At 43.9% G+C, this 21,911-nt stretch overlaps 1 protein-coding gene across 2 annotated transcripts in view; it reads left to right on the top strand.

The window, feature by feature from the left end:
• Positions 1-2,320: 2,320 nt before the first annotated feature.
• The window catches only part of FGF14 (fibroblast growth factor 14), a 613,348-nt gene continuing 593,757 nt past the window's right edge, over positions 2,321-21,911 (top strand). For both annotated transcript variants that reach the window (XM_055335925.1, XM_055335922.1), the window contains exon 1: positions 2,321-2,528. In XM_055335925.1, coding sequence (XP_055191900.1) covers positions 2,321-2,528 — 208 coding nt within the window. The remainder of the gene's footprint in view (positions 2,529-21,911) is intronic.

The raw sequence follows: 21,911 nt of genomic DNA, 5'->3' as shown, positions 1-21,911 counted from the left end.
GAGCTTTATGACATGATTCTTTTGGCACACTGAGGGCATCACTATTTAACTTTCTAGTTTCTTAACTTTAACAGAATTTACTTGCCGTAGATTTTTTTTCCTATCTTACCTAAAATTGACTAATGTTTCCCAAAAGGGTTCTGGATATTGGAATCAAATTTTGACATCTCAAAATGACTACTAGATATTAGAAAACTCTAGCAGTGGGATAGTTATTACATTAAAAAAATTTTTTTGATAACTGATAACCAAGGGGTTAATTTTCTTTAAAATCGATTTCATCTCTCAATCCTCAACAATAGAAATCGATGGCTCTTTCTTTATGAGATAGTTTGCTGCCCCACGTAGTGGAGGTTGTAGTTTTAAATTTTTTTGCATTAAAATGGAGTTTCTAAAAACATTTTTAAACTAAAACTTTTATGTCAGTTTTCCATAAAATGGAAATAAATTGCCATAACTTTAATTCATTTACTTAACAAGAGTGAGAGTGGTCAATTCTACTTTTCTGAAATGCTCAGGTCACAAATATGTTGAAATGCCAACATTTGTTAGTTTGAGTCGTGAGTACACAGGAATTGTGATATTATTCTTTGTGGTAGTTTGTGTTATTTTATACATTGTGTTTTTTCCCCAAATAAGATGAAATCTTTAGTTCTGCCTTAAATCTTCTGATTTTCTGAGAAAGTAGGAAGCTAGGTTCTATCCTGGTGAAATAGAGAATTTGTCCATTTTGTTAGGTTAGATGGTGGTGGCAGGTGACAAGGTTATATATTAGCATAGATGAGAAGGGAATGAAGGTGAATTCAATGTTAGATCAGTTAATGGGTGCAGAAACAAGCAATGAACTAGGGTAATCTAAGCAGAGTGCTTTCTGTTCATAAAAATTATTTAAAGATAATGGGTTGTCTGCCTAGAAAAGGTGTTAACTCTTTTCATATGACCCTCTCCAGCAAAATATAGCTTGCCGCCTAGATTTTAGTGGTTGTCTTTTTAATTGGCTGTTTCTATAAGTACATATTTGTCATATGCCTAGTCTATATTTTTCAAAGAGCACTTTAAGTAGAATTCAAATAACTAAAGGAACTTGAGTCTTCTTTAATGTTTTAGAGGCTTTCGATGCTGTTTTTTTGCAAATGTAAGTAAGGTGGAGCTCATTTTGGCTGGGAGGGGCGGTAACAAACTATTATTTCTCTTTAAACCCCTTCCCTCTCATGTATTTTCTAAGGTCTACTAATTAGAATGGTTAATTTTCCTTTTAAAAATGCACTTTTAACAGAAGACTCTGTTAGATGGCTCCAGGAGCCAGCAGCCCGCCGACTCATTCTGGGCCGAGGAAGGAGAGGGTCCAGGGCTGGGGCTGGGGCTGGGGCTGAGGCTGGGGCTGGGGCTGGGGCTGGGTGCCGGCTAGGAGGGACTTCCAGGGGGAAAGTAGCGGAGAGACTGCAGTGACACTGCCCTCCCCGGGCGGGTTGAAGCATCTCACTGGTGACGGGTCTGAAAGCACGTGGCTACGTCATGGAAAGCCAGTCTTTTCAATGCAAACTTCAACTCCTCCTCCTCCTCCCTCTAATGCCTGTAACTCACATCCGAGGCTGGGCGAGGAATCCGGAGGGGAGATTTTCCTCATGCTCACCGTTGTTGGAAACTGGGAGAGTGACAGGAAGGAGGAAGGGGATCTGTGGCGCTCTCTACCTACTACCAGCCTGACAAGGGGAGGGGGCACCTGGATTTGCATCTTTTCTTCGTGGTGATTGAGAACTGCAGGTTCAATCCGATCCCACTGAGCACTGGCGATTGATTATAAAAAAAAAAAATCGACACAGGGCGAAGGGAGGCTCTGTCTTCGGCTGTCAGACTCGATCTCGGAGGTGGTATTGGTGTGTGTGTGTGTGCTGGTGTTTTTTTTTTTTTCTTTTTTTTTCTTCTTTCTTTCTTTCTTTCCTTTTTTTTTTTTCTTCTCTCCTAGGGGCTACACAATGGCAGTCTTCTCTCAGTGAGATGAATCCTGCTTTGCCTTCTGCAGACCCACCCATCCTCATAGCGATCAAGTAAAAGGCTATGGTTTTCTCTTTGGGGATCTTTTGTGCATTACTGTTCTCTCTGATTAGTTCTGGTCTCTGTTGGGATTTCTTTGCTTTTTTGTTTGGCTTCATGCTGAAAAAGGATTTTTTTTCCAACCCTGTGGTAATAATCCAGTGGTGATCGAGGGGATAAATCATTCACCCTGGCCGAAAAAAAACAATCACTGAGAAGTCTCAAAGAAATATACCACGTGAGGGGAAAAAACTGGGAGAAGATCCGGAATATTATCGTTTTTCCTATGGTAAAACCGGTGCCCCTCTTCAGGAGAACTGATTTCAAATTATTATTATGCAACCACAAGGATCTCTTCTTTCTCAGGGTGTCTAAGCTGCTGGATTGCTTTTCGCCCAAATCAATGTGGTTTCTTTGGAACATTTTCAGCAAAGGAACGCATATGCTGCAGTGTCTTTGTGGCAAGAGTCTTAAGAAAAACAAGAACCCAACTGGTAAGCAAAACATGCATCATGTTATGTTTTTCCTCATAATAACCTGTCTGTTGCTCACTGAGCTAGATCTGCAGTTCTGCTATGCAGGAAGGCAGGGGAAACAGAAAAGGAACCAGGACAGTGTTGCATATAGAGGTGTTGGTGGATAAACAAGTAACAGCTGGATCGGCGTCTCTGAGCCCGAAAACCATGATCAGCATCTCTTGGCTGTGACACGATCCATCACTAGGAGGGAGGAGGAAACTTTTTTTTTTTTAATGTATTTGGTTGCCTATGTTTGGTGAAATATTGAAGGGCTGTGGCTTAAGGTTTTGCCCGAGGCAGCTGAAGCTTCGGTAGTTGCCAGGAGAAAGAGCCGCGAGCTCTCTTCACTTCTGCTGCAGGTTCAGGGACGTAGCTAGGTGCCGAGGACCTGCTCTAGACTTTCCGATTAGCTTGCACAATATTCGCCACCCCATCACCTTTACCAAAGTAGAAGAGGCCCTCTCCCTCGCGGCCCCGCTCCTCCGTCAGCCCCCGCCTCCCTCCCCCGTCTAGTTCTCGGTGCACGAGTATTAACTCATCCCCCGTCTGCCTCCGACACCTCCTGCCACTGGGAATACTTGAGCTGGGCTTATGCCCGGGGCAACCCCAGACGGAGAAGACAAGCGCAGTCCTTCTAATGTATGCAATTTGAAAGCCCCTTTTAAAAGGCAGTGTCAAGACCCTGCGCCCGAGTCCCACGGGTGGGACGAGCGGGGCGGTGGGTCCCAGCTTCAGGCTCCGGTGATCTTGCGTCCCTATTCCGTAAGCTCCAACCGGGAAACTTGCAGTGCATTACATAAGAAATGCAAATGCAGGTGATTCGGGGAGTCGAGTCCCGGGGGTTCACTTCCCGGTATCCCAAGCTGAGGCGTTTGCGGGCGGCCGCGAAGTTGTGGGCGAGCAACCGGGGGAGGCCAGGCCGGAGGGCTGCGTGGCAGCGGCGGCGCGCCGGCGAGGAGGCTGGGCGCAGCCAGTCTGCGAGCCGCGCGCGGGCAGCGGGGGTGTGCGGCGTCCCCGGGCTCAGTTCAGGCTGGGGAGGGCCCGGGGCCGGTGTTTGTGTCTGGGGCTGCGTTGGGGGGCGGGGGCGGGGCCCCGGGCGTCCCGCAGTGGCCGCCCGGGCGCCGGAGGCTCCTGACGTTGGCACTGCGGTGTAGTAGATCATGGCTCCCCGCGGCCGCCCTGACACCCCGAGCTCTGCCGGGGGCTGCGCTGGCGCCCGGAGCCCCGGCGGCCGGGCAGCAAGTGGCTGCTGCCTCCCAGCCTCGGAACCCAGCAAACGCAGCGTAGCTGGGCGGCAGGCTCCGAGGGGGCTGCCGTCTGCGGGTGCCCGGAGCGAGAGGGGGAGGACGAGGGAGGAGGTGGGAGTGGGAGGAGGAGGAGGAGGAGGAGGATGGGAGGTGGAGGGGGGGAGGTAGGCGGGGATGGAGGTGGTGGGTGTGGAGGCTGAGCACCCAGTGAGGCCCCCACTGCCGCAGGAGTAGGGAAACTGCGAGTTGTTAGACCGTCCAGAAGGGCAGGTGCTCGCTTGTGGGCGGAGGACGCCTGGGCAGTGGCCCCAGCCGGGACGTTTGGGTGGCAGTGGATGCTCTGGGGGAGGGCTCTGCTGCCCGCGGGCACGCTGCTGCAGTGGGCTCCGGGGCTCTGCCCGGGAATTCTCGTCACTGTGCGGTAGCTCTACCCCTCTCTCACCGCCCCCCTCCGTTCCCTCCTCCCCCTCCTCCCTCCCTGCTCCCCCTCCCCCTCCGTCTCCTGTCCTTTTACCCTTCTCTCTCTCAACTCCTCAGCGTTTAGCAACTCTGAACTAATACCACCACCCTGGGCATTGCCCAAGGAGAAAGCGGTGTTGTCACCTTACCACCCGCATTTCTTACTCAACTGTGGGGTGTACCCCCACCCCACATGAAGCCCCCCACTTGCTGATGTTTTACTGATACCTAGATCTGCAACACTACTATCTCACAAGTTAATGTGAAGACCCTTTTTGCAAGACTTACCAAAGTGGGACAAGCCAAGCGCTGCTGTCAGAAGGGAGGCTTGCTCCTCCATGCAGTAAAAATAGTGGGTTTTGAAGCCTTTTCGTGTGGAAAGATTTAGCTCCCTTCTGAGAAAGGAACAATGTAAAAGCATTTTTTTTCTTTTTCTTTTTTTTTTTTTTAGACTCGGCCATTTGTCTAGGGACCTTGAAGTTAGTCCCTCTATAGTACTGTAAAGTGGAAAAGAATTCTGCTCTGAACACTAAGTTTCCTTACTGGCCTTTATATATATATATATATAATATATATAATATATATATTATATATAATATATATTAAACAATTTTACTGGAAACACTAATCTCTCCCCCCCCCATACACGGTGCAAGATATTTTTATTACACCTCCCCCACCCCACCCACTTTCATCTCTCTGGAATAAAGTAGATATTTTTCCTTTCAAGGCATTTTGGAAGGTGTCAAATGACAAATTATTTTTAGAGAAATTTATTTTGCAGCTTATGAATGCTAAAGTACTTGGGTGTGAATTGATGGGTTAATTCAAACATCATGGTGATGACAACATCACCAACTATTCTAATGGGATAGTGTAGGCTTAGGTTGCCGGAAGTTAGAGTGCCAACCTGGGAATGGGAGCATTTGTAAATTATTTTAAAAATGTGACATTAATGTGTCATACTATCTCATCTTCTAAAAGTTTTGCTTCTTGAACACACATTAAATCCATGCTTAGCCATTCCCTTTCAGGATTGTAGTTGGTAGGTTCCATTCTCCTTCTGCTATTAACATGAAACCTAAAATTGTTTGCAGGTTTTTGATCCCAAGATAGCAGTATAACCAAGAAGTTAATTGGGTAATTAAAATAAAACAAAGACTAAAATCTTCTTAACTGTTAAAACCAGAAAGAACAGATTGACTACTACCCATTATGTTATCTTAAATCTAAAACAAGGACAATTAACTGGTTTCAAACGAAGAAGCTCCGCAGAATACCTCCAACCACCAGTACGAGGATCATGAATTTGGTGCGAAGACTTCTTAGATTAATAATTCTTCTCAATCTTTGCAAGCTATAGAATAAATCACTGATTATTCCCAATTTTTAAATTGTTGATAAGTACGGGTAGTTTGGTCAAGGCTCCTGGGAGGACTTTTGGAGCACTGCTATAGAGTTATGTTGGTGTGAAAATAAGTAGATAATAGAGTCATGAATTTAAGGACAAAGTTATTTATCTACCCAAAAGCTATTAGCATTTAAATGAGAGGTGTTAATTTCAAAGGTTTTTTTGGTAGTTGCTTTTATGTAAAATTTAACTAGAAAAGAACATGAAGAATATACTTGTACAATATATAGTAGGGCTTTTTAAAATAAATTACAATAGCTTAGAAGTATCCTGCATAAAAACTAAGTCTACCATCTTCATAGAAACGTCCAGTATCTCACAATATGACCATTAGCAGAAAACACACACACCAATGCTTAAACGTCCTACTTTCCCCTATTTTCCTAGTAGAGCAGTAACTGTATGTTTAGAATAAATATTACCTGCTTCAGCTTTCACTGTATGAGTCATGCAAGGTGATCGTATTTTAGGCAAATCGCTAAATAGGGAATACTAGATCCAAGTCTCTTATTTAGCCTGGAGGAGGGCCTGGTATGTTTCTTTAAACCAGCAATGATAGTGTAGACTGACCAACGTGTAGCAAAGGCCAGTGCGGTACCAATCTAGGTCACTAGACTTTGAGTGACAGCTGCTAAGAAATGTGGTTAGAAAAAACAATCCACGATAAAGGTAAACACTATGGTCATGTCATGGATATCTCTTTTTTTCTGTTGTTGTTGTTTTTAAAATCATGGATATCTCTTTAGACAGATAATGTACAACAAGGAAACTACAGAGCCTCAAATACACACACCCAGTGAACCACACTCATGGCACCTCCAAACTTCTTTGGATTGATAGGGTTTTGGAAAGCACAGAATTTAGGATAAGTCATAATCAAGGATAATTTTGGATACCAGGGACAGTGAGTGGAAGGAGGGTACGAAGCAGAAGTTCAGCAGGGCACATTTAGAAAATCCCACTAACTCACAGCCCAGAGGGTCTCTTTTTCCGAACTCAGTCTTTCTGCCGTATAACTTGGAGATGAAACAGGCAGGGCTTGGTAGAACTCATTGTCATTTTCTTTTTCCTCATTGATTTGGTGTCTTTCAGCTCTGCTTTTGCCTTTCACTAAAGCTGTTTTAGGTGCCAAAAACATCTGGTACGCCTGTTACTCATTTAAATATATGTTATTCTTTTAAAACTACTTGCTTTACATGTAGGGCTGTCATGGCATTTTAGAAGTGGGAAAATAGGGAGAGGCGGAAGAAAAATGAAAGTAAGCATGTTTTACTCCTTCCCCTTGTCAGCCTGCCGACTCATCCTGGTTTCCTCTAGAACTGGGTGAGCCACCCTGGGCCACAATCTCTGCATTTCTAAACACTGAGGTGTATCAAACGGAGGCATCAAATTCAGACTGCATGGCTGGAGCACCAAACAGGTGTGAGGTTCTCCTTCTGACATGCTTGCCTTTAGAGTGGGATTCCATGCAATCGGAGCTGCCCCTGGACTCCCTCCAAGAAGCTTTAGTTACTGAAGTAGCAAAATGAGTTTGCAGAGCAGGGGCACTTCATGAGCCGAAGGACTGCAATGTAGATAGGTTTCCGAGTATCAACTTGTTGGGAGAGTGGATTTTTCTTTTTTTTGAAATTATATCCGAGTTAACAAGTGTGAAATCCAATGCATGATAATCTCAATTTGGCTTTAACAATGAGGAAGACTTTGGCTGTACCCATATCCAGCCTATTCTCATCTTGGCATCTAAAATCGTGAATATTTGTTCAAATAACGCAATGCCTTCAGAAGGTACTAAAGGTAATGCTATACTATATTTAACATTTCCCACATGAAACCATTTCTTTAAAAATGCTCAAACCCAGTCTTCTCCGTTTTAGCAACACAAACACTGGGGACTTTTGTGGTGTTTCTATACATACGGCAACCAGGACAACAATCAAAGTTTTCACTCCTTTGTGCATTTTGGCATCATAACTCCCTCAATTGACTCATAATCCTCCTATAAATACCATGTCGATGTCTCAAAATGGAAGCATTCATTCAAAATAGTTTCTTATGCCTTAAGGCGAGACAGTTGGGATTCAACAGTATGTTTGAAGCTCCTCTATTAAGACCCTACTCCCTGCCTCCTGTTAAATTTTAAACCAGACATTGCGTTGTAGTGTCTCTATTCTCAGCAAAGCCTTTGAGCTTCACCTTAGGGTCATCTCCAGGAGGGACTGTGGGTCGGGGAAACACTACTGACACTTCTACCTGCCCAGTGCCGTAGTCTGTTCTTTAAGGGCTTGTGTACCACATACCACATGGGGTTTAAGCGCCGAATCTGAGCACCGAACAGGGAATTTTGAGGGAGGCTTTCTCCGTTCCTCCGCATGTCTCCAGAGACGCAGAAATACCTTTTGCTATTCTGCTTTTCCAGGACCAAGTATGTCCTGATGTTTTTTCCTACGTATTTCTCCAGTTGCTACAAATTACCTTTCTGCTTTAGTGAGGATGTAAAAGGTAGAGGATAAAAGGAAGGAAAGTTGAAAGAAGGAATTCTCGGGGAGGGTCTTCCTTATACATGGAGGCAGAAGGGAAGCGTAATGCAGACGCATCTCACCGAGAAATGGAAGCTTTTGTTTATCTCATCTACTAAAACTAAGAAAAGTCACTCGACAATTGTTGGGCACTATTGCCTTCGTCATTGTTCCCTGACAAGGACTTTAGTTATGATGCGTAGCAGGTTTTCAGTAGGCTTATTAAATGAACTAACAGCGAAAATAGGATTCTTTTTTTTTTTTTTTTTTTAAATAGGATTCTTTGTGAAAGTTAACCGCGGGGATGCAACTGCGGGTATCATAACTTAATAGTTGCTTAAGTTCACTTAATGCTTTACTCCTTCCCCACAGCGCCAACCAAGAATTTGGTTTCTTGATGATAAAACAAAGAGAAGGAGAAAGTTGTTGGTGGACTTCTAGCCCTTCCTCCCGCAGCCTGAGGCCCGGTTTGCTGATATGCCCTAGGCCCGCAGCTTATAATGCCTTCTTTCGAGATCTCAAAACCTGGGGCCTTACTCAAAAAAATAATAAAATAAATACAATAAAATACAATAAAATAAAATAAAAATAAAATAAATAAAATAAAATAAAAATAATAAAAATAATAAAAAAATGAAAAATAAATAAAAAAATGCCCAAGAACCTTCTGGCACTCTCAGCCTTGAGCAGCCCGTGGTAGGGCACCATCGGCTTCTCTGGGCAGGAGCCCCCTTCCTTTTCTTTCCTAATCTTAAATTTGCTTCTCCTGAAAGAGGAAGACGTTCCACAGCAACAGTCCCAACGCTGAATTGTTCCTCTTTACTGAACCCCTTTATCTGGGAACTGGGACCCTCCCTTGGGGTGTATTTTTGCCCTGGGGGGTGGGGGCAGGGGACAGCAGCCAAACGGCCTCCAGTTGGCTTGCTCTGAAAGAGGTGCCTCCCTCCCTCAATATTTTATTCTTTTCGGTCTGAAAGCAGCCCTCTGCGAACCTGTCAGCTCCCTGCCCATCCCGCAGCCACGCCGAGGTATCTGGCTTTTGCTGTCTGGAGCCGCCCCAACGGCGGAGGGCGGAGGGCGCTGGGCCCAGAGGCCCAGGCTGCGGGCGCGGGGCGTGCGGGGGCCCAGGGCCGGCGGAAGGCTCCGGCTCCGGCTCCGGCCCCCGCTCCCGGAGCTGCTCGCCGCCGTGTGCTGCGGAGCGCGAGCCGGCCACTCTGCGCCGCTCGGATCTGCGTCCGGCAGTCGGGCCCCTCGGCGTCCCGGCCCCAGCGGGCTCCCGCGTCCGAAGACCCGCCGCCGCCTGCGCGCCCTCGGGTGTGACGCGCCGACCCGGCTCCCGGGACCCGAGACCAGGCGCTCCTCGCCCCGGAGCGCTGGGGGCTCGGCAACGCAATGCGGCGGAAGCGGCCCGTCCGAGCCGCCGTAGCGCGGGAAGCTGCCGTTGTCACAGAGATGACCTCCGACCCCGGGGCGTCTCCGGGGACGCGTGGCCTGGGCGTCCGTCGCCATGGAGACCAGGCCGGCCCGCAGGCCGTGCCCGCGGCGCGTTTGCGGGCCCCTCGGCCGGCGTCCACGCAGGGGCGCCCCGGAGCACCCGCCTGAGGGCTGCGGAGAGCGTGGTCCCGGCCCCCAGGTGGCCGCCTCCTCCACGCCACCCCTCCACGCGCCGCTGGGTGCAGAGGCGCAGCGACTCGGCTGGAGCAAGCAGCTGGCTTGCGGGGCATCGCACCCCGGCCCGGGACTCGGAAGACGAGCCGGGTGGGGCTCTCAGCCTCCCCACTAGCTGGCGGAGCCCGGACCGGCTCCTGAAGTTCCCCCGGCTTCAGATTCTTCAACCGCAGTGTTGGGATGATCTCAGGTCAGCCTCAGCTCCTGTGCTCCAGGCTTCTGCAAGCCCTCACCCGGTCCGGGCTCTAAGGGAGCTCGTCCCGCTTCCCTGTCCCTTCCCCAACTCCGCTGAGTGTCTTTACCCTGTATTCTAAGGTCCGAGGCCAGGAGAGACGGGCCGGAGGGCCGGAGGGCCGTGGGGGACATCCCTCACCGTGCAGGGAGACGCTGGGCCACCAGCTGGCCTCCAGTTGTAGACAAGCAGCAGCTTTGAGCCTGGGAAGGAGAAACACGTGACATTTGCATTTTACATTTGGTGGCACTACCAAGAGCTCTTCACGCATTTTGTAGAGCTGTGTGGTGGGTGCTGAAGCGCACAGCATTCTGTTCTAACCATTACAGCCTCCAGATGCCCCTTCCTGCCGGCTCTAGAAGTGCGGTGGGGAGGAGCCTCTCTGCCGGCTCTGTCCTCCCGCCATTGGGGAGGATCACGGGCATTTTGAATCTTAAAATTGGACTGCATGTTTAGAGATTGAAAAAGACTATTTGGATCATACAGTAATGCAAAAACTCACTAGTTTACAAAAGAACAGCTGGATCCAAATTGATGGAATAAGTAAAGGTGACCGTGCAGATGGCTTTCCACTTTTAAAAGATTTTGCGTTGGCCTAATTTCCAAATAGTCTCCCCCACTTTTCTTTTTTTCCTCCCTTCTGAGGAGAATTACCTTCCTGGAGTTTGCTTTTCAAAGAAATGTCCTTCATTTCCTGGAGAAGGCTGGATAGAACATTTACGCCTCAAAGGCACAGGGAAAGAATGCAAGCTCCTCCAAGAGGGCTTGTTTCCTAAATCTAAAATTTTACAATACCTACAAGCTTTGACAGATTAGCAGGGGAGATTTGGGGATTGATAAAAATGATAGATGGCTTTTGAATTGCTTCTAGAGCTACATTTCTGTTCTTGTAAAGTCTGAATTTATAAGACAAGGACAGTTCTTCTTAATTCCTCAAAGAACTGGGTTGCAACCTGTATGACTTCAAAGGGCTGACCAGGTGATCAACTACATTTGCTTCTTTGGGTCAAGGAGAAGATCTTCAGCTAAGATGGAAATCAAAAGATTCCTGTGTTCTAGATTTAGAGCTATTTGTCTATTTTTCTTTCCATCCGGGTACATAGTTTCATTTAGCTTAGGAGAGAAGGCCTAATAAAAAGTTTTCATGAGGTTCTGAATATCAGCCTCCAATATCAGCAAACTGATAACCATATAGCTACTTAAAAGGATCCTTTTGAATATCTTGTCAAGTTTCAGCTGGGACAACCAGTAAATATTCCTGGCAGTATTGAACAATCTATTGGATACGAGAGGTGTTCCCAAAGAAGGTGCAAAAGATACTGCTCTCTCAAGATCCAGAGTCATTCCCAAAGATAGCCAAAATCAAGACTGACACTATTGCCTTGAGAGCTGGCAATAGTCTGTAGGACACTAGCCACAAGTGGAGTGCAATAATTTATTTCTTTGACACAAAGATTACAGGCAGGGTGAGTGGCAGAGGAAGAGGGAGAGGCAGACTCCTTGCTGAGCAGGGAGCTTGATTCAGGGCTTTATCCCAGGACCCCAGGATCATGACCTGAGCCAAAAGCAGATGCTTTCCTGACTGAGCCACTGTCTGCCTATATTTTGAGGGCCTGCAATCTGATGGTTGCCAAGCCAGGTCCTTGAGGACACAAAATGAGAAGGCAATAGCTGTCCTTGAGAGATAAAGGATCAAAATCCAACGCATCTTGAAAAGGAAGGGATAACATGAACTTTTGCCTTTCTTTCTTGACCAGGCACTATAGACAGAGATCCAGGAGGCTGATTCTGGTAAGAATTTTCACCCTTCACTGGCTTCTGTCAATTTTCCCCTGATCCCTTTTCCAAAGCTCCAGAGTTAGGCGGGTTTGAGGTAGAGAGTGAAGCTGGGGTATCTACCAGAATTTAGCAACGTTTTTAATTTTAGTTTCCCCTTGGCTGTTTAAGGGAATACTGGTAGCAGTTTCCTGGAGAATCCCTTGGAATCCCGTCAATCCTGAAAGGGGCCCGTGTGGGGGCCTTCCTTTGGTGGTAGATATAGGGGCCTCTGGATATAGGCCATTATAGTCTGGATAGAGGCAGATTTTTGTTTATGGTCCTGTAGTCTATTTAGAGTGGAAAGGCAGCACAGATGGAGGATTACTGAGGTCAAGGAGGGTAGCAGGGAGTAGTAGAAGTCATTTCATTCTCATAATCTTTTTAGGAACCTCTTATATACTTGATTATTTATTAGCTTTTTGCAATGAATCTTTCCATGAAGGTGTTTTGGACTTTTGAAGTCTTTCAAATTCTTCTGCATGCCAATCAAAATAGGTCTCCCATTTTGTTTGTTTGATTCAGGAACACTTACTTCTAAAGCATTTAAAAGATTTTTCATTTATTTATTCATGAGACACACAGAAAGAGAGAGAGAGAGAGAGAGAGAGAGAGAGAGAGAGAGGTAGAGACACAGGGCAGAGGGAGAAGCAGGCTCCATGCAGGGTGCCCGACGTGGGACTCGATCCCAGGGCTCCAGGACCACGATCTGGGCTGAAGGCGGTGCTAAACCACTGAGCCACCCGGGCTGCCCGGAACACTTACTTTCAAGTTCACTTTTAAAATAAATGATCTTTTCTAATTGGAATGTTCCCCCATAAAGGCCATTTTAAATCTAGACTGTCTTGGTAAGATCTGGCCATTTTTGTAGATACCTACAACTTTGGGGACCATAGTCCTTAGACATAAAATAAACATTTGTGCTGGAAGATGGCATACTTGATTCTTTGGAACTTGAGGATCCCATTTCTTTTGCGAAGCTTTGGGTCTCCCAGAGCCAAATGTCTAAGAGGTACATGCCATTGGGTTGGGAGTTTTGTGGTGTTTTACAGTGTGCCTTGTTGCTCACACATTTTCTCGACATTGGCAGATGACCTAGTGTCGATCTAACCCATTCTGTGATCAATTTATCCTAGCACAGGAGTCTTCCAGTTAGGTGGTAAACACTCCAAGAGCTTTTGGGCATTTGACCCGTGCTCACCAATTCTGTGATTTTAGCTTCTGAGATTCCCATTAGCAATAGATCTATTATTTCTTTCACAAAAAAATGTCTTTATAGTGGTGGATACCTTAATGGCTTTTAATAGTCTAGCTTGCACCTACTTAGATTTTGATGTGTCATTGGTCAGAAAAGGCTGAATTTCTTGTCTTCATTTCCCCAAGTTTCCTAGCAGTTTGTGCTGTGAACTTACCTTAAAGCTTTGTGAGTCTTGCCACCCCCCCCGGCTGCCATCTTTCTTTCTTTAGATAGAGGGGTAACCACTATTTTCCTTTCAAATAATCCATCATAATTCAGCCATTCTTACTGTTTCTGCCTGCCTGTCCATAGTTCCTGAGACTTGTAAGGAACCCCTCAAAGGTGCCTACCTTGTAGACGAGTTTGGCCACAAACTTAAATGTTGTAGCTCACAAGTCTCACTGCAAAAAACCTGGAGTCCCTCATACCTCAATTTTCCAACTGGAAGAATTAAGATGAATAAATTTGAGTAGCTCAGAATGCAAAAGAAGCAGAGCTTGATCAGAGAGAAACTTATCAGAGCAGCCAGAGAGGCGGCAAATAGAATGGCTCTCTGAGTACATTCGCATGCTTCTAGAAGCCATCCCCGGAATCTTTAGCAGCTGTCTTCAGGTCTCATCTCATTGCCAAAACTGGCAATTTGCAAAACGAAAACAATTTAGTAATCAGTCTGATGTCCTTTCTTCAAGGGAAAGCAATCCTTGGTTGGGGGAGTACAGTGCTCATGAGTAGTTGGAACATTATTCCCAAGGAATTTGGGGAAAATATGAGTTTTAAAAAACATTAGAAGAGGCCATGTGGAAGCAGGCATGATTGGCTAGGAGGTTAGGGATTCCCTTATAAGGACGGCAGGTCCTATTTTCTAAGGTAAGGTAAGCTAGCTAAAGCTGAGTTGGAGGTTTGTGATTTGTATATGTTAGATTTCTTTGACAGGTGTTTCCCATTAAGTGCAGGCTCACTCAAGTTTGGATTTGTGATGTGGGCCAGGTTGCAGGGCCTGCCTCCATTTTGTGGGTCCTGATATACAAATTAACTTTATCAGGGCTTGTGAACAGATCATGTGTTCTGTGACATGGTCAGATTTACTGTTAAGACAATTGCTATGGTGAACAGTGTAGGTTAAAATAACTTTGAATGGGGGCAAGATTGAAGGTAGAAAGTCCACAAAGGAAGCAACTGAAGTAGAAGTGGCAAGGTCCGAAACAAACCAGTGACAGGGGCTGGACTAGAAGGAAGTGCAGTCTCTCTGCCGCAGTGGCCAATGTGAATTTGGGAAGGAAGAAGAGGGAGGAATCTAGAATGTTTTGACCATAGGTTTTTGATTTGGATGACTCCTGTTCGCCAGTAGCATTCCTCCATTTCCTTGAAACACGAGGTAAAAACTTAACTCTCTTTAGGCCCTTCATATCAAAGCGCTGTGCTGGTGAAAGTAGAAAACTGACAAGCTTCTCTTTTTAGATCAAAACTTAAATAGGCAGTTCTAGGAGAGTTGTTCTGGGATAAAGAGTTCATTTTCTTCACTTCAAACCTGGAAGTCCTCAGGAATGGAAAAAAATGCTTTACGATGAAGAAAAGTCAAGAAGTTTTTTTCATGATAATATGCAGTTCTTTGTCAGTAGTAGATGTTTTTGTACACAATAGCTTGTTCAGTTTGAGGAGTCCATGAGTACAATTAAAAGCCAAGTTTTCCAATTAACTATTCAGGCCTGGCAAGAAAAGGAAGTGTGAACTTTATTGAATTTACATATGTAAGTGTGCGCACCTGCTTTTTAGATAGAAAGGAATGTAGTTGTAATTAAAATGCTTTTTTCCCCCTATAACATTTTGTTGTCTACACAATTACAGTGGATCGCTGTAACCTTTTCAGGAATGCTGCCTTTTAGATAAAGTGTAGTTTGGGAGGGATTGGAATCTCTTTTTTTTCCATTTCCTATGTGGAGCACAGGGTACACTACTGTTGTACTTCAAGAAAGAAGAAATGTGAGAATAAGACTTAAAAAATTAAAACAATTGTAGGGCTTTTAAGAAAAATAGCCAGCTATTTTAAAGTCTGAAACTCATCTTTAGTTGTGTTACTGTTGTACACCAGGTATTGTAGTTCTTAAGCAAAGGAAAGATCTGTTTGCCAGAAGGCCTGAGTCAGTTCTTTAAATACTCAGTAATCACCATTCTGTTTCAACATTTTACTGGTGGGCCAGATTTTTTTTTTTTTTTTCAAAATGCCATTTTTTATTTGCTAAACATAGTTTTTTTAAATAAATTTATTTTTTATTGGTGTTCAATTTGCCAACATATAGAATAACACCCAGTGCTCATCCCATCAAGTGCCCCCCTCAGTGCCTGTCACCCAGTCATCCCCATCCCCCACCCACCTCCCCTTCCAACACCCCTAGTTCGTTTCCCAGAGTTAGGAGTCTCTCATGTTCTCTCTCCCTTTCTGATATTTCCCACTCATTTTTCTCCTTTCCCCTTTATTCCCTTTCACTATTTTTTTAAATAATAAATTTATTTTTTATTGGTGTTCAATTTGCCAACATACAGAATAACACCCAGTGCTCATCCCATCAAGTGCCCCCCTCAGTGCCTGTCACCCATTCACCCCCACCCTCTGCCCTCCTCCCTTTCTACCACCCCTTGTTCGTTTCCCAGAGTTAGGAGTCTCTCATGTTCTGTCTCCCTTTCTGATATTTCCCACTCATTTTTCTTCTTTCCCCTTTATTCCCTTTCACTATTTTTTATATTCCCCAAATGAATGAGACCATATAATGTTTGTCCTTCTCTGATTGACTTATTTCACTCAGCATAATACCCTCCAGTTCCATCCACGTCGAAGCAAATGGTGGATGGAATTTGTCGTTTCTAATGGCTGAGGAATATTCCATTGTGTACATAAACCACATCTTCTTTATCCATTCATCTTTTGATGGACACCGAGGCTCCTTCCACAGTTTGGCTACTGTGGACATGGCTGCTAGAAACATCGGGGTGCAGGTGTCCCGGCGTTTCACTGCATCTGTATCTTTGGGGTAAATCGCCAGCAGTGCAATTGCTGGGTCGTAGGGCAGGTCTATTTTTAACTCTTTGAGGAACCTCCACACAGTTTTCCAGAGTGGCTGCACCAGTTCACATTCCCACCAACAGTGTAAGAGGGTTCCCTTTTCTCCGCATCCTCTCCAACATTTGTGGTTTCCTGCCTTGTTAATTTTCCCCATTCTCACTGGTGTGAGGTGGTATCTCATTGTGGTTTTGATTTGTATTTCCCTGATGGCCAGTGATGTAGAGCATTTTCTCATGTGCTTGTTGGGCATGTCTATGTCTTCCTCTGTGAGATTTCTCTTCATGTCTTTTTCCCATTTCATGATTGGATTGTTTGTTTCTTTGCTGTTGAGTTTAAGAAGTTCTTTATAGATCTTGGAAACCAGCCTGGTGGGCCAGATTGAAAACAGTAGCCCAGTTGGCTTGCTCCTCCTCTATTATCCAATGACTTGACCTGTTTCCTAGGAATTTGCATTTTTCACTGATTTTTTTTAAAGGTTTTTTTTATTTATTCAAGAGAGAGAGAGAGAGAGAGAGAGAGAGAGGCAGAGACACAGGCAGAGGGAGAAGCAGGCTCCATGCAGGGAGCCTGACGTGGGACTTGATCCCGGGTCTCCAGGATCTCCAGGATCTCCAGGATCTCCAGGATCACACTCTGGGCCCAAGGCAGCACTAAACTGCTGAGCCACCTGGGCTGCCATTTTCACTGATTTAATTACATTCTCTTTTACGTTGAAATTTTCCACTTAAATGCCAAGTTAGTGACATAAAATTCCTCATATATCATACATATAGTAATGGATATGAAATCCTGGAAATACTTTTAATGGAGTGGATAGTAAATGTTAGAACTATTTTAATGATGCAGTAACAAAAAATGAAAAAAGTGAATTTTAAAAGGATAGAAATTTTGCATCATTAGTACTTATTGTTGAGTCTCTCTTTTCTAATTATATTTCTGTTTGAAATCTTGGGAATAATCTTAAAGAGCACAGTTCTGAGGTGATTCTATGGCACATGCACCTTTATGGGAACATTAAACCAGTGGTATATAAAAGTGTGGCCTAATCTGCAGAACCATGAAGTTTGATCCCTGTTCTTTGCTTTGTCCTTCACCAAAGTGCTTTTCCATCTCTGAAAATTCACCCTTTGTCCCACTCTGCCTGTATTTGTGCTATGATACTTGAAATTTTGTCCTTTCACATATTTCCTTGAGGCATGCCTTTCAAAAGTTTTGTTCTTAATTTACTCTTCTGGCAAGGTTGGGATTAGCATTCTATTGGATCTTCAACTTTCACGTGTATTACATGAGGGAAAAAAGGCAAAAAGGACTAACAATACAGTTGTCAGAGAGTAAATGAGATACATGTATTTTGACTTGAGACGTTCACCAAAAGTGGCGTTTATTTGACTTATTTTTTTTTTCTGGACTTTAAATAGCATGTAAAAAACCGTGATATGGATCTCTTGCTTCTTAGATTATATAATAAAATGACTTTTGGGTGATATTATTGTAATAAATATTCTACCTCACATTCCCACTAATGAATGCACATTATTACTAGATTCTTTTTTTTTTAAGATTTTATTATTTATTTATTTATTCACGAGAGACACAGAGAGAGCGAGAGAGAGGCAGAGACACAGGCAAAGGGAGAAGCAGGCTCCATGCAGGGAGCCCGATGTGGGACTCGATCCCGGGACTCCAGGATCAGGCCCTGGGCTGAAGGCGGTGCTAAACCACTAGAGCCAACCGGGCTGCCCAAGTTACTAGATTTTTAAAAGCATATTGCTCTCCTACTTTAACAAAATATTTTGAATTACTTTGAATCTGATGTTATCACTATCTCTAAATAAATGATTACGACTGTAGAGAACGCTTTCTATGTATGACATAACTTACCTATATTACCTAATTAGTTCTCATAACCACAGGTAAGAATTTTTCTTATAACATGAGTTTGAACTATATGGGTCCAATTGTATGTGGGTATTTTCCAATAAATCTATTGGAAAAAATTTTTGAGATTTCTGACAGTTGGAAAAAAGCTTGCAGACAATGGTTAGCCTAGAAAGACTGAAAAAATTGAGGAAAAAGTTAGGTATTATTATAAGAATATAGTATATTATACATATAACATACAAAATATGTTAACCAACTGTTTACATTATTGGTAAGGCTTCCAGTCAGCAGTAGGCTATTGGTAGTTAAGTTTTGAGAGAGTCAAAAGTTATACATGGACTTTTGACTGTGCAGGGGATCAGCACCCCTAAGCTGGGTGTTGTTCAAGAGTCAACTGTATTTATCCTTAAAAGGATAAAACCCAGGTATGAAGAGGTTAAGGAAGTTGCCTGGTGGTATCTAGCTAGCAATTAAAGATCCAGGCACAAACTCAAGTAGTATTATTCCAGAATGCATACTCTTAAATCCTTGTATTGTAGCTGTCTCTCTAAAGACCATGTTCAAAGAATGTGTGCAGGGATGCCTGGGTGGCTCAGCAGTTGAGTGTCTGCTTTGGGCTTGGTGTGATGCCGGAATCCCGGAATCAGGTCCCACCTTGGGCTCCCTGGGTGGAGCCTGCTTCTCCCTCTGCCTATGTCTCTGCCTCTCTCTCTCTCTCTGTGTGTGTGTCTCTCATGAATGAATAAAGTCTTTAAAAACAAACAAAAACAAAGAATGTGTGCATACCTGGCCAGCATGTTTTAGTGTGTCTGTGAATCATTATATCCTGAAACTAAAAGAGACCGTAATATATTCAGTATTTGGATATTTAGAACTTATAATGCTTTTTTTTATGGAGCATAATTTACACCTTAAAACACCAGTTCTTAACTGTATTGTTTGAAGTCTTTTGACTATTGTATCCTTGTAACCAGTGCCCCAGTCAAAAAATAGAACATACCATCACCCCAGAAAACCCCTTCCCTGTTCTATTCTATTTCCATCTGGGACTCTCCTAAGAAGCAGCCACCATTCTGATGTCTCTCACTTAAACTTAGCATGCAGTAGAACCTCATATTATAAAATCATGGTGTTCTCACACTTTTGAGTTTGCTTCTTTCACTCACCATTTTGTTTTTGAGATTTATCCATGTCATTGCATGTTAGATATGTATAGAATGTGATGTGATAGCTTTTGTTTACTTTTTTTTTTCCTGTAAACTAGAAACTCCTAATTGAACAGACTTACTTTAGTTAACAGGCATAAGTTGTCCACAACTACAAAGGATTTGAGAGTTGACCCACTTTGCAGGCTAGCAAGTTAGCCTGCCCCAGTTACATAGATGCTGGCTGAAGACAGGTGACTCCTGGGTCAGAGATAAAGGACTTTATTACTCAGGACACAGCAGGCAGCACAAGCTTCATGTTCTCATTGATTCCTCTTGTCCCCAAATCCCCCAGGAGCAATGCTGAGTGACCCAGGTAGATGCTTGTGCATGAGGTTTATGTCATGGCTGAGGAACTCCAGCGTTAGACAATCCCCCATCTTTTAAGGAGTGTCTAGCAAAGCTGCCCAACCTTTGCCCCGCAGGGAGGTATTATCTTTATTTTCCTGGTCAGGAAACAAATCTGTCTTCTAACCTGGAAGGAGGCATTATCCCTGGATTCCAAGGTTGTAGTATCCTTGCAAAGAGTCTGAGATAAAAGCTGCTACAAGACATGCAGAAATCCCATGGATAAGTTGTCATTTAAATCTATTTCTGAAAAGCAAAGCTTTCTTCCCTTTCTGTTTCTCTTAGGACTGCTGTTCTTGTTGTTCCAAAGATGAAGTTAGTCTATAGAAAAATGACTGATATTTGTGAATTCAAAAGTGATCCTGAGGTTTTGAGAAGATAGATGGTATATAATCCTATACAATAATCTTATCAGTATTTATTAAATGGGATGTGGTATATTCTCTATTAGTTACTGAAACAGATTTAAAACATCCTGTAAGGATTTGGTCTTTGGCCCATCAGTATGTAAGCTAAATGTATGGAGAATATGAGAAATGAAGGAGTCCTGAACAACTGAAGGCTAACTGGAGTGCTGTAGGGCACACCTGTGGGATGTCAGAGAAAGAAAGGGATATCTTTTAGACAAGTGTGACCTTAGCTGAGTCTTGAATGCATTGTCTCACCTGGCGGGAGAGACAAGTATATTCTTGGCAGGGGGAGTAATAGGAGTGCAAGTCAAAAGCTGAGGGAAAGGTATATGTCTGGTGATTTGTGGAAATGTTAATAAAATCATATTTTTGAAGATTAGAGGAATCATAATTTGGAGTCCAAAAGCCTGGCAGAGGAGTTATACTGGATGTGGTAAAAATTAGTGAACTAGAGAATGTTTCTGCAGCAGGGAGTCACATGCTTGAGAACTGCTGTGGTACTGTTGGAAAGTGCAACTGGTGGAGCTGGTTGTGGGAGGGTAGCACTAGGAGGAGGCTTTCATAATAAAGCAGTCAATGGAAGAAGTGTCTTTTCTTATTTGGAGATGGGAAACAGGAACTCTGATTAAGGGATGGTTCTGAGTATGGCTGAATAACTAGCTGGCGAAGTATCCCTCATTGCTTGGAAGGAGACAAACCAAAGGCACACCGAGACACTGTAACAGGAAGGCCATTGCTTCCTCTGAACTTGGAGGGATGGCTAAGATAAAAGGTGTAAATGGGAGAAAGCAATGTCATTGGGGAGGCTCAAGTCAGCTTCAGTCTGCTCCTTGAAATCAATGATGATATGCTGAGAACGTGGGACAGGAAGTGTAGCAAATATGCTGTTAAAGTTACATGTCCCTGATACATAGATGAGCATGTGTCATACATAATTTGAGGCCAGATCCCAGTTTGAATTCTCTAGCTCTAGTAGCTTTATTGGCTCTCTAAATAAGGTGGGACTGAAACACAGTGTTTTCAAGGTGAAGTATTGAGCAACTCTGTAGTACCTATGTACTCATCACAGCAATTTATTTCTCTGCAAGATGATATTTTCCAGTGAAACACCACAATGGGAAGGGCTAGAATGTCATGGGCTATTTGGATATAAAGCTATTTGGGTATTTCAGCAATGTGGACCACATTTTTTTCCTGTAAGAGTCCTGGTACAGTGTGCTGTTCTGGCTCTAGTGGTGGACATGTGTTTTAGTAACCCTTAATGACCACTAGTGGATCAGAGGTTAGTGGGGAGCTACATTCTGCTTTCTTTCTTTCTTTTTTTTTTCTTTTTCTAATTTAAGGTTTTATTTATCTATTCATGAGAGACAGAGAGAGAGAGGCAGAGACACAGGCAGAGAGAGAGGGAGGAGCAGGCTCCATGCAGGGAGCCCGATGCGGGACTCGATCCCAGGACTCCAGGATCACTCCCTGGGCTGAAGGCAGGCACTAAACCACTGAGCCACCCAGGGATCTCCACATTCTGCTTTCTGTTATAAAATTTGAATTGTGTTTTATGGCTTAATACCTGTTCCTTGCATGTCTTTATAAACTGGTATTTTAAGGAAGATAACTTTTATTAAATTAAGAGTCTTAATTAAATTACTAATGACTATTCAACCTTTATAAAAATGTACCTAGTAAGGCCTTAAAAGCAGCAAGTTCAGTTTCTTTGATTTAGAACTAGGATCTTTGCTAAAGGTCACAGTATTTAAGAGTGATACTTACGGGATCACAAGCATAATTTATATAAGAGGGGGAATGGGTTCATTTTAGATGGTGATAGCAGTACTAGATGCATCGTGGTAGGAGCAAACTGGCATCATAAACCTG

The sequence above is a fragment of the Nyctereutes procyonoides genome, unplaced genomic scaffold (assembly GCF_905146905.1).
Source record: "Nyctereutes procyonoides isolate TBG_1078 unplaced genomic scaffold, NYPRO_anot_genome, whole genome shotgun sequence".
NCBI classification, from domain to species: domain Eukaryota; kingdom Metazoa; phylum Chordata; class Mammalia; order Carnivora; family Canidae; genus Nyctereutes; species Nyctereutes procyonoides.
This window is presented reverse-complemented; position numbering and strand designations above follow the sequence as displayed.